The sequence below is a fragment of the Pangasianodon hypophthalmus genome, chromosome 3, assembly GCF_027358585.1.
Source record: "Pangasianodon hypophthalmus isolate fPanHyp1 chromosome 3, fPanHyp1.pri, whole genome shotgun sequence".
NCBI lineage: Eukaryota > Metazoa > Chordata > Actinopteri > Siluriformes > Pangasiidae > Pangasianodon > Pangasianodon hypophthalmus.
In genome coordinates, this window is record NC_069712.1 from 27,184,728 (window position 1) to 27,197,705 (window position 12,978).

The following is a 12,978-nucleotide window of genomic DNA, read 5'->3' on the forward strand; positions in this document are numbered from 1 at the left end:
TTTATCTCCCAAAAATAAAAAAAAAATTACAACTGAGGGAATTAAAAGCCACGAGGTGGTGGAGACAGTATGTTTTGTAGGATTTATATAGAATTATGATTATAACCTGATTAGATTTTGGAGTTGATCCAAACAGGGTCCCAACAAATGTCACAAATAGTTTATCTTCAATAGCTTCCTTGCTTTTTGACATATATAATTTAAAGATATTTGAGGCATACAAATTAGCAACGAGAAGGACTAGACTTGTTGGCGGTGTTCTTCTTGTTCATTATTAATAGTTTATTTGATCAATTTTTGCTTATGATAATGAACAAAACAACTCACCAAATGTTTTATCCAATATAATTTACTTATAATTTCTTTGTTTTCCTTATTTTGATTTCCTAAGGGTATGCAAACATTGGTACTCGACTGTATGCATGAATTCCTGTGTTTTAGAAGGTCTCTGCTCAGCGTCAGCATGTTGTCTGTCCCTGTGTTCTCTGTAGGTTGACTCATCTGCCCATGTCTCTTACCACGCTGAAGCTCAAGGCTCTCTGGTTGTCGGAGAATCAGTCTCAGCCGTTGCTCACGTTCCAGACAGATGTGGATCCTGACACAGGGGAGAAAGTGCTCATCTGTGTGCTTCTGCCTCAGCAGCCTTGCGAGAGTGAAAAAGGTGCCGAACACATTACTGAGAATGAGTGCAAGTTCTGCTGTATAGATGATGTTTGAACATATTGCATACGTTACATCTGCAGGTTTAGCCATAATAGTTTTTAAGACGTTTGTCCGTTTCTGCTTTTCTGTTGATTCTCCTAGAATTTTCTTGTTAGCAATGTTTGTACCTCCAGTTAAGGTTCCATTTTAGTGAACACAGAGCTTTAAGTTCAAATCCCAGGACCGCCAGGACTTGAGCAAGACCCTCAACTGTAAACTGTAATGTTGCCTTGTGTAAATCTGTCTGCCAAATGAGTACATATATACGTACTTACTTTACATACTGACTGTATAGTATATAGTATATGATAGTATATAGATACTATATACTATCCTGAGGGATTATGGTCAGTACCTTATGCAATCATGATGAAGGATCATTCAGTTATGTGTATTTTCAATTATATTTGTTGTAATTTTCTAATAATTTTCCACATCAGAGCCCTAAACTGCTGCACTTAACTCACCAAGGCTTTGTAGGATTTTATTTTGCTCTGCTTGTCTATCACATATTTTTATAGAGGGGAAAAAAACCCATTATGTGTGATATTTGATAAGCAGACAGAGCCTAAAATCTCTCATCTTGTCTGGCACTTTCTCGCTTGGTGCCTGAGCTGTTTTATGTACACCCGCTGGATTGCATGGCTTAAAGAAGCTTATCTCTGCTTAACCACACTCGTCGATATTAAGCACTAGCCACAGTTGCATCACATCCATCACTGTGTACTGAGGGTGCTCCAGAATTAAGTTCATATATATATATATATATATATATATATATATATATATATATATATATATATATATATATATATATATATATATATCTTATGAAAGTAAATGTAGTGTTGATAAAGATGAGAAGTAAGTTGGTCACCTCTTAACCTCTTCTGGCATGCAGCTGTGTTTTTTTGTTTAGGCTGAGGGATTATGGTCATTTGTCGTGACACGGGCTGATGAGGGTGGAAAACCCATGGAGGCTAGGTCACTGAGGGAGGGAGGGAGGGAGAGAGAGAGAGAGAGAGAGCACAGACACTCTTGCACGAAGTCAGGATTTAACAAGCATCAAGTAGAATCTAATCCCTAATCTGACATTTTCACTTGCTGGATATTGCAGGTGAACTCTTCCCTAGGTCTTCAGCTGAAGTTCATGTATTTTGGTTTAACCTTTAGCCCATCACATGGCATGGGAAAATATTTTGGAAATGATGAGGAGAGACGTGATGGTGGAAAGTGTGTTTGTGTTGTGTGTGTGTGTGTGTGTGTGTGTGTGTGTGTATGTAGGCTCCGATAACCTGGCACGCTGCGGCGCTCTGGAGAGTCTAGTGAACGACATGGCTGATGACACGTGGGACACCAGAGCCATGAATAGAATGAGCACCATCCGATTCCTAGATGACGATGATGATGATGATGATGAAAAGGTGAGAGAAATGTGAAATGCTGCTCTGTCTTGCCTGATTGAGCTTCCTGATTGAGCTTGTGTAACATTAAACCAAAATAACAACTCGGATGATTAATATTACTACTAATACTAATGTTACTACTACTGCTGCTACCTTAATCTTAATTTGATGCATGTATTTGCTGTATAATGAATAAAAATGCAATTGTGTAAAGGCTTATGTCAGAGTTTCAGAATCCTGAGTTTGAATTATTGAAATCTCACCCCTGTGGATTAGTCACTTGTAAAAGCGGAGATTACACTGTAGGTTTGCTGAGTCAGGGTTGTCAGAATTTATGGCGAGCTTGAATAAATGAATGAGTACATGAATAGCAAAATAACTAAGTAAACACTGCAGCCAAAGAAAAGCCAATGGCAACAAACATTCCTGATAGTTAATGCTTAATGTAAAATTTGTTAATCTTTTGTTAATACAGGAGTGACCCTGGTGGTATGAAACACACTTTTGAACTCTAAATAAATAAGAATATAAAGCATAAACATTTAAACAGCTAGGTTTTGAGTAAGTCTGTATTCGGCTCAATAATTAAGCCATGACCTTGCTTAGGGGGTTACTTCACCTTCAGTCTTTTTCGTTTATTATTTATCTATAACAGCATGCTTGTTGTGTTTTATTCCGTACTAATGATACATGTATCATAAGTACGGATGGTCTCTGGTTAGTTGGGTAGCAAAGTCAGTCACATGGCCTTGTTCTGTAAACGTAGCTTGTTGAAATGCATCACTGTTGTAAGAAAAGAATAGAGCACAACCTGTATTGCTGTGTCACCGGGTCCTGTAGGAATTGTTGATTTTATACGAGTAAAAGTTATCGAAGTTATCCAATACATACAGTCATGCAGGTACAGGTCAAGGGATTGCTGTCAGCTAAGAACAGGAATCTGAGGCTACTGTGGGAATTGCTTTTCTGCTCACCATGGTTGCAAAGAGTGGTTGTTTTAGTTCTGGTAGCCTACCTCTCAGCTCGAACCAGTTTGGCTATTGAGCTCTCTTTTGATCTCTCTCATCATCAAGCGGTTTCCGCTCTTAGCACTGCCGCTCAGTGGATGTTTTTAGTTTTGTGCACCACTCTTTATAAACTCTAGAGACTGCGTTAAAATCCTACGAGGTCAGCAGTTCCTTAAAAGCTCAAACCAGCCCATCTGACCACAGCAACCATGCCATGGTCAAAGCCACCCCATTCTGATATTTGGCGTGAGCATTACCTGATGCTCTTGATGTGTATCTGCATGATTTTATGCATTGTGCTGCTGCCACAAGATTGATTGCATAATTGCACATATATATATATATGACCTTGTATGTACACTCAGTGGCCGTTTTATCATTTAGGTATATTATAACTGAATGTGATCCAGCTGTTGCTATGTCAGCCACCTGTGAGAATAATAACCTGGTGACTCAGTGACTACGCAATAAAAAGAAAAGAATAGAACACAGTCAGTTGAAATTATGTAAGGAATGAATGGTGCATCAGTACCCAAGTAACAGGACAACCCTGGGAAAGAAGCTGTTCTGGAATGGTGATGGATTGAATGTGATAAATAGCAATAACTAATCCTCTAATTATAGCTCGTGTACCTCCAGTGATGGCCTTTCTTTCTTTTCTTTATTTCTTTTCCTCTCTTTTAGGGAACGCTGCTGCGACGGGCCACACCGCACCCCGGAGAGCTGAGGACCATGAAGAAGGTGGTTGAGAATCTACGCAACGATCTGAATGCTGCCAAAGGCCTGGACTCCAACAAAAACGAGGTCAATAACACTGTGGACCGAGTGACTACATCTGTGTGACCACTTTTTACCTCCGAGATGGCCCAGTCCCCATCGTGTCTTCCCACATGCACCTCATCCAGCCTTCTCCCTGTGCTTTTTCTCCCTTGAATGTGACTATCCTTTCTCTGTGCTGGGTCTGTCCTGTTCTCTCCTTCATCTCCTCAGATCCTGAATCAGGGAAAGACCACCATGATAGGTGCCTTCTTTTTTTTTTTTTTTCCCCTTTTTACAATGTTCAGAGCAATAATCCTTGGAATGCACAATTTCTTTTATTCCTTTTGATTTTACAATCCAGTCCTTTTTAAAGCTTTTTTTTTTTCGAACACTCAAATAAGTAGATGCACTACATTAAGTCTTATCCAACATTAAATGCTGACAGAAGCTCCAATTTTATATATATATATATATATATATATATATATATATATATATATATATATATATATAATTTTACATTCTATTTTTTTATTTAGATTTTTTTTAAAACACTGGGTGGATGTTTCTTTCTTCCTTTCTTTCTCCGAGTCTTTCGGGACATGTTGAGCCCAGCTATTTTTGGACCTACTGGTTTTCAAAATTGTTGTATAGATCTTTGTGAATATCAAAACTTTTTGTACTTGTGGCAGCTCAGGTGGTGTTAAGCCTGGAGGGGACGGAAAAAAAAAGATGTATAGCATATTTCTTAATCAATGAGCATTTTTATTCCTGCAAAAATATTTGTGGTTTTACAAAGCAATTGAACAACATGTTTTAATGTCTTATACAGCAGATAGATTAGTGGGTGGTGCGTCGACAGCTTCATATTTGCTTTTTAGGTGTGCGTATTCGTAAATCAGCGATGGAAAGCAACATGTTTTTGTATTTGAATCTGAACAAGGGCTAACATGGCACAGAACAGTTCCACTTTTTATAACTGGAATGAGAGCTGCATCTGCATCAGCACCACTTTTGGATGTTACTCCATGTATAAATTCGGTACAATTAACCCTTTTAATTACTCTTGTTTTTTATAATTGGGTAGTTTCCTTTTAAGTGCAGTTTTCAGAAAAAAAAAACACACAACGCACTTTTGCAACACTTTTAAATTATATTCGTATTGCCTATCCATTCTATGGTACACTCCAGACTCCATTATATTTTTGCATTATATTTTCTCTATTACAAACAGACCAAGGTGTTGAAATGCTGATTTTTTTTTTTTTTATCCTTTAATTATTATATTTTATGTCAGTGATAAAGCTGCACAGAAAAAAATGATCTCAAATAGATTCTAGGCCTTTATTATTATGACTTCTAACCACTGATACAATAAAGTGATTTTATCAAATCAGAGCACATTGTTCGTTGTTTTTACACTATCACTAGGTTCTGTTTCCATTGTTCACTTTCTCTACTGCAAGTTTCATTTTGTTCTACAATATCAGAAACATTGTCATGTAATTTCTCATCTCATCCTGCATGTTTATGGACAAAATGTCAAATTTATGCATTTTGATTACATTAAAAAAAATCCATTAGCTCTTGTAGGTCAGTGTGGTGGGATCTTTGTTAAAATAGCAATAGATTATTAGAACCATTATAGCTATTTTTTAAAATCTAACATACTACAAAATTAAAAGAGACACGTTGTACCACGTTGGGATCAGAAGCGAAGGCTGTGTATCCTTATGGAAAACCTTTACACCACTTACTCTTTAAATCACTGAGATTTATTTCCTTGAACAAATCGTTGGAAATAAATTAATATGCACATTTCTATGATCTGCTTGAGCTTGTTTTTTCATCCAGTGATCACCCTTCCATGTTCCCTCTGTATGTGTGTGTGTGTGTGTGTGTGTGCGTGTCTGCACTTTTGTCCCGTGAGCAGTGATGTATCTGGTTCATTAATAAAACCCATTTAATATAAAAACCATTTAATAAATATCTAATATAGTCTGCCATCTAATATGTGCCACATGAAGGTCATGTTATTCTTCTTTTGTTCCTTTTCTTTGCCAGTCGTTTTATGATGAAATAATATTTAGAATATGGTCTTTTAAGAGCATTTATTTGTCTATGTGGATTTTTTTATTTGCTTATTTATTTATTACATTTTTAATGTGCTGCCATCCCAGGAGCAGTGTGTACCCAGAGCTTTTCATGGGGCACAACAACCTTAATAACAACATATCCTCAAACAAAATTAATTCAAGAAGCTATCACACTTGACTTTATGCTACGTTTGTGTACAGATGTGTTGACTTTTGAACTGAAAAGAAGTAAAGACAGCACTCTGCAGGAAACTATTTAAAAAAAAAAAAAACATTTTCTACAAATATTCATGCACAGTTTTTGCATATTTGTTAAACCTAAAAAATTCCTTACAGATCGCTTCTAGTTCTAGTTCATGTTTAATATCTACCTAGATATTTTTAATGATGGTTAAGTCAGGGGACTGTGAGGGCCATTTCAAAAGCTGTAGCTTGCATTTCTTTAGGTAAGTCATGGTGGATTTTGAGGTACACTATATGACCAAAAGTATGTGAACACCTGACCATCACCTGACCAACACACATCACATCTGCTTTTTTAGCATCCCCTTCCAGATTTAGTTCCCTTTGCTGTTATAATAAGCTCCACTCTTCTGGGAAGGCTTTCCACTAGATTTTGAAGCATGGCTATGGGGATTTGTACTCATTCAGCCACAAGAGCATTAGTGAGGTCAGGCAATGATGTCATACAGTCTGCATTCCAGTTGATCCCAAAGCTGTTCAGTGGGGTTGAGGTCAGGGATCTGTGCAGGACACTCGAGTTCTTCCACTACAGCCTTGACAGCTATGGACCTCGCTTTGTGCACAGGCGCATTGTCATGCTGGAACAGGTTTAGGCCTCTTAGTTCCAGTAAAGGGAGATTGTAGTGCTACAGCATTCCATGACATCCTATACAGTTGTGTGCCTCCAACTTTGTGGTAACAGTCTGGGGAAGAACCACATATGTGTGTAATGGTCAGGTGTCCACAATTTTTTGTCCATATAGTGTATACCAACTGTTATTTCCAACAGAGAAAAAAAGCATGTTATAATCCTCGATTGCGGGTTTCTGAGTGTTGCGACAGAAAAGCGTTCGATGTGAAAATGCCACAGGCATCCCTGGCCAGGAGTCCTATAGAGCAAAATTGGCAGTGCACATTGGCTGGATAATAAGCATGGTAACATTGCTGCTGCACAGCTTCAGGGTCCCCGGTTTGATCCTGACCTTGGATTACTGCCTGTGTGCGATTTTGCATGTTCTCCTCCAGGTTCTTAGGTTTCATGCCAGTAGGTGGTTTGGCTACGCTAAATTGCCCCCTGCCATTATAGGGGGATGAGGGATGAGGATTTAGTAAACACACAGAATAAAATCTTCTGTAATGCTTCTATTTGATCACTAGATGTCAAAAATGTATGTGTTTTTTTTTTATGATGCATCAGTTAATATTTCCTCATCTTTGTAAAATGGTTTGGTCTGCTGCATTTTCATGGTAAGAGATTCCACAGCAGCTGAATTACGGACATTTTCCTCAAATGTAGAATTTATAGCTTTTTTTGGTGTAGAAATGGTGATCCTAACCCCCCTGTCATTAACTGTCCTCCTCCTCCACTGCTCCTCCTCCACTGATAATGTTCATAGAGTCAGGATCATTCCAGCCCCAATGGGCCTCTATTAGCACTTGTTGCAGTTCCCATTTTTGACCAATAGGTTCAGTAATAACTCTGGAGCTAAGTCGGGCAGTGACCTCTCTGCCCCATGACTGGGCAACATATAGAAAGAGAAGCAAAACAATGAAACATTGGCTTATATTTGTCAGATAGCAACATTTTTTTAATTGTTGGTCATTCAAAAGTGGTAATTAGTATTTCAACAGAATTTGAAATGTATGGAGGTGTGAATATGAATTTATGAAGATGAACATTTGTTGAATGGCTGATGTATGGTAGGGCTCACTGGACGAGCCACCAATGCCTCATCCTCATCTCGAGTACTACTTGCAGCCCGAGGGAAGGAGTTCTGCTGAGGTCTACAGTTAATATTTCTCAAACAGACAGTGACTCAAGGATGTCCAAGAAAAATAGCTGTGTGGAGTAGATTTGGCTTAAAATCAATTAATGCATTCAAGATTAGTTTGTCAGTTTAATATTAAGTTTAATTCCCAAATGGAATAGCACTTTTTTAAACATAATTTCATACAACCTGCAAAGCAACCCATAAACTGCGCTGTATGGGATTCACCCACTGTAATACATTCCCATATTCCCAGCTTTAATACATCATGCTGTGAGGGTTTCTGGCTTTAACTTTGTATCCAAAATTTCTGAGAAGATTATCTGACACCTCAACATCACTTTACTTACATCCCATTATAGCATTACTGGATGATATTTCAATGTTAACATCATACAAACATCTAAAACCTTTTATATATATGTATATATATATATATATATATATATATATATATATATATATATATATATATATCAATATCACCAAAAAAGAGCATAGGGATTAACTGGAAAAAACATCCAAAATATCCATAAATCCTTTCTAAAAAAAAAAAAACAGCAAAACTGAAGCAATATTAAATCCTTTTTACAATACAGTGTCTTCAGAGCTGACACCTCTATCCACACTAGACCCCTGATGACTTGTAAAGATAAAAAAATTCCGGCTGATTAAGAAGAAAGATTATTTCCAACAGACAAAAGCAAGCATGTTACAATTGTAGTTGTAGTTGTATTTATTAGTAGTAACTGGAGATACAGCAGTTGTGTTCAGCAGTCACATAAAAGCAGACTTTAAGCATGGATAATAAGCATGGTAGTGTTGCCCCTAGGGTTAGCTCCAGGGTTTAATACTGAACTCGGGTTACTGTCTGTGTGGGGTGTCACATGTTCTCCTCATGTCTAGGTTTCCTCCAGGCTCTCCGGATACCTCCCAACTCTCAAAAACATGCCGGTAGGTGGATTGGCTACTAAATTGCCCCAAGGTGCAGCTCTGTTGTAGTGGCAATATGCCATCATGTGTATATGGACGGTGAACAGTGATGGACTGACGTCCCATTCAGGCCATTTTCCTGCCTTGCCCCCAGTGTTCATTGTCCAGAGTGGATAGGTGAATGAGCACAAATCCCCACAGCCACGTTCCAAAATCTACTGGAAAGCCTTCTCAGAAGGGTGGAAAAAAGGAAAGCAACTCCATATTAACACCCATGGTTTTGGAATTGGATGTTCAATGGTCAAGTGCCCTCATACTTTTGGCCATATAGTGTACATCACGTTAATATTACAGCCTGTGCCTATTAAGCTGGTGATGCCCATGAACACTTTAGGTGAGTAAGATAAATGAAGATGGATTACACTGGTATTGAAATGCGACTTAGAGACACACTGTATTAGCCCAGGTATAAATCAACAATTTTTTTTTTTTTGCTGAATTCCCTTTGAGGATACACTGTCCCAAAGTCTAACTATAATTGAACAAATACAGATTCACTTTGATTTGTAGCACGAAGCAAAACATTAACACCTTTTAAAAAAAAAGGCACAAAAAGACATCATCTAGTCTGTTTCACCTCAACCCATTCGTCAAATTCTTTTCTTATTACTCTAGTATGTAGCCATACACACGATCTGTCAGGTGTGATAGACTAGTCAATTTGCCATCTGTCAGTGTGGCAGTTACCTGCTTTTCAAAATCAGTATTCGTAATTCCTCACCCTGATGTGCTCTTTTGTCACGTGTAGGGATGCCGAGCCGCTAAGCGTTCTGGGAGTAACGACAGCCACGTCTGGGGTCTTCCTGGCCTCCGCTGGATTTTGGGGAAGGAGAAGCTGCATGGCACTCTTAGTCTCTTCCCGGTTAACAGCTCGAACTCAGAGAAAGAAGCTGAAGAGATACAGCAGCGCAGTACTGAGGTTGCAGCATCTCATAACCTTGATACATTTTTAGTACTTGTGTCTGTTTGCGAGGTTGTGGACTTTAACCCATGCTGCAAAAAAATGACAGCAAGTAATGAGATATCTTGAATAAAGAAACAGTTGTCTAATATTTCTCATTAGGAGATTGTTATATAACAAATATAAGATCATTATAATATCACAAATATAAAACATACATACTAATTTCAAGCTTAAAATGGTCTTATTCTATTGGCAGATACTTTTGCTTATTTCTGGAAATACATGCAAAAAAATAGGCAAATTCAGCTAATATGTATTTTTCCTAAGACATAATTTTTGCACAAATTGTAATCCTCAATTAGTAATAGATATCTTTTCAAACACAGACCATCTCTTTTGATTTTATATGATCCAAATATCAGATTTATTACAAAATATTCAATATACAGTACACTCTATGGATATATGCCAAAAGTATGTGGACATCTGACCTTCACACCCATATGCGGTTTTTTTGAACATCCCTTTTCAGATTTAGTCCCCTGTGATGATCAGGTGTCCACAAACGTTTGGCCATAAAGTGTATCTAATCATCATTTACTATGATACTAGCATACTAGTACTATGATACTAGTTACTAGCATTATATACAATATTAATGTATACATAGAAATGCAAAAACAGGCAAAATCGAAGAAGGGAAGTGAAGCCATAATTATTTTATTCCTTCACACTGAACTACTCAAAGGTTTGCAAACCATTTGCGCAAAAAAGAGACACCCATTGGTAACACACTCCACCTTCCTAGTTAGCTCACATTTGTAGGATGTCACTGCACCAAGCAGATGGCCAAAAGGGTTGTCTCACTCAAGGATCATCTTGATGACAGGTGTGAGTGTGTGCACAGCTGGGAACGCAAATAAATGAAGGAATTGGGAGAGGGAATAAAAGAACAGTTATTTTCAGCACTATTACTTCACCATATTAGAGTCAAAACAAATTTTTTACTTTTTCTTTAAGGTCACAGTCAATAGTTTATAGACAAACGTTGGCACTGGTTCAACCTTACAGCACTGTTCTGTTGTCCTGTCCAGTTAACCTGCACTATCCTGTGTAGTTCTTGTATATTTGGCATTGTCATGTATTTTGTTTGTTGTGTATCTGCATTTTATATAGTCCTGTCTACTGTGCCACTTTTATTGGTTCTGCCTTTAGAGTATAGGAATTCTCTGACCTGGTATGTGCAAGATTTATCACCTGAATTGTGGCAATGTAATTATTAGTGTCTCTCTCTCTCTTTCTCTCTCTCTCTCTCTCTGCCTTCTCTCAGGATAGCTCAGCTTATTCCTCAGAGGTTGGCAGAACTGTGCAAAGATTAAGGCAACCCTGCGGGAACAAGAAGCTGCCGTTATGCCGAGCACAGTATTTGGCAACTCTTCCTCAAGGGGACAGAGGCCAGGAGCACAAGTGCTACCTTGATTCAAAGAGGATCAACCAGTCGGCTGTGTCGGAGCAGTCTCATCCACACAAGTCATTCATCTCCCGGGTGCCCTTAAGAGTAAGGCATCAAGAAGATGATGATCATTCATCAAAATCACATATGCATATGCTTTATATGCTGCAAACATAGAAATGTATGTCATTTGTCATATCTGACAAGGCCGTGGTGGTGTGCATTTACTTGGACAAGGCATCTCTCCCCTCTCTCTCTCTCTCTCTCTCTCTCTTTCTCTCTCAGCTCCTAATCAAAGTAAGTGGCCAGAGAGATGGTTTGGGCATCAGCATTGCAGGAGGCAGGGGCTCCCTGCCCTACAAAGAGAATGATGAGGTGCTTTATCTCCCCTTAAGCTTGCCTCTCTTTCCACCATATTATCACAGCACTAGCTCGGCATTGATCACACACACACACACACACACATATACACACACACACACTATAATACCATATGCAAATGTTCCAAGGTGATGCATTTAGTGGAACAATGTAGTGGATGTGATATTGCTTGATAACAAAACAAACATTTGTCCATCACCCTATCCTGGGAACACTGGCCATGAATACACCCTGGATAGGAAGCGATTCCATTGTAAAGCATGATGCACATACATATTCACACACTCATTCACACCTCGGGGGAAATTTAGCATAGCTAGTTCACCTAAAGGCATGTTTTTGGAAGGTGAAGTTTTGGAAACAAGAGAACCCAGAGGAATCCCAAGGAAATGGACACAGGGAGAACATGCGACTCTAACACACGTAGACAGTAACCTGAGATTGGGATTGAACTGAGGACCCTGGAGATGTGAGGTAGCAGCACTACCTATTCCTTGCCAAATCTCCCTATTTTCAAACTCCAACTCCCATCACTCCAACTGAAAATCCACAAAAACCACCCATAAAAGTCTCATTTTTGCCTGAATATCAAATATATAAACACACTGAACCTATGTACTGTATGTGTATGAGTGTATGTGTGTACATACAGTATATATATCGTATATGTTGTATATATGCGTCGTATATATGCAGCACCTTTAAAATGCTGTAGACAATACTTCTGATTGCTCCAGGTTCTCATGTAGAGGGCTAAAGCACTTTGGCAATGCTAATGCTAAAGAATCCATACGCACCCAGCTCTGATCAGCCAGTATTTACTGAGATGTGTTTTTAGTGAGATCTGACTTCATACCATTTAGAAATACTTTGCAGTATATTTAAAGGAGCTAAAATAGCTCCATGTCCCAGTCTCTGGTTTTATCTATAGTAAATGAATTGAGTAACTCACTCTGATTGGCCCATGGCAGCCAATGCAAACAGCACAAATGATATATAGGGTGCTAAACCACATCCTATCCATCTATCTATTCGACTACATAAAGTAACACTTGTTGGCACACACTATTTAGTACATTGGTGTATGATTTGGGACAATGTACACAGGTCTCTGAGAAATAACCAGAAATTATTAGAGACAGAGACAGTAGAGACAGCCCACTGCTTAAAATATGAATGGGACAGCATGTACTGCTCAACATGGGGGCTGTATTACTTACTTACTTAATTATTAATTCCACCCATTTCAGTAAAAATTACATGATAATGCCTCTCCTATCAGATTC

The 12,978-nt window shown here is 38.4% G+C and overlaps 1 protein-coding gene across 1 annotated transcript in view; it reads left to right on the forward strand.

Moving 5' to 3' along the window:
- The window catches only part of lrrc1 (leucine rich repeat containing 1), a 45,518-nt gene extending 40,251 nt beyond the window's left edge, over window positions 1–5,267 (forward strand). Inside the window, exons 12-14 of the mRNA XM_026939470.3 lie at window positions 492–661; window positions 1,987–2,126; window positions 3,800–5,267. Coding sequence (XP_026795271.1) covers window positions 492–661; window positions 1,987–2,126; window positions 3,800–3,958 — 469 coding nt within the window. The 3' untranslated portion in view covers window positions 3,959–5,267. The remainder of the gene's footprint in view (window positions 1–491; window positions 662–1,986; window positions 2,127–3,799) is intronic.
- The last annotated feature ends 7,711 nt before the right edge of the window (window positions 5,268–12,978 follow it).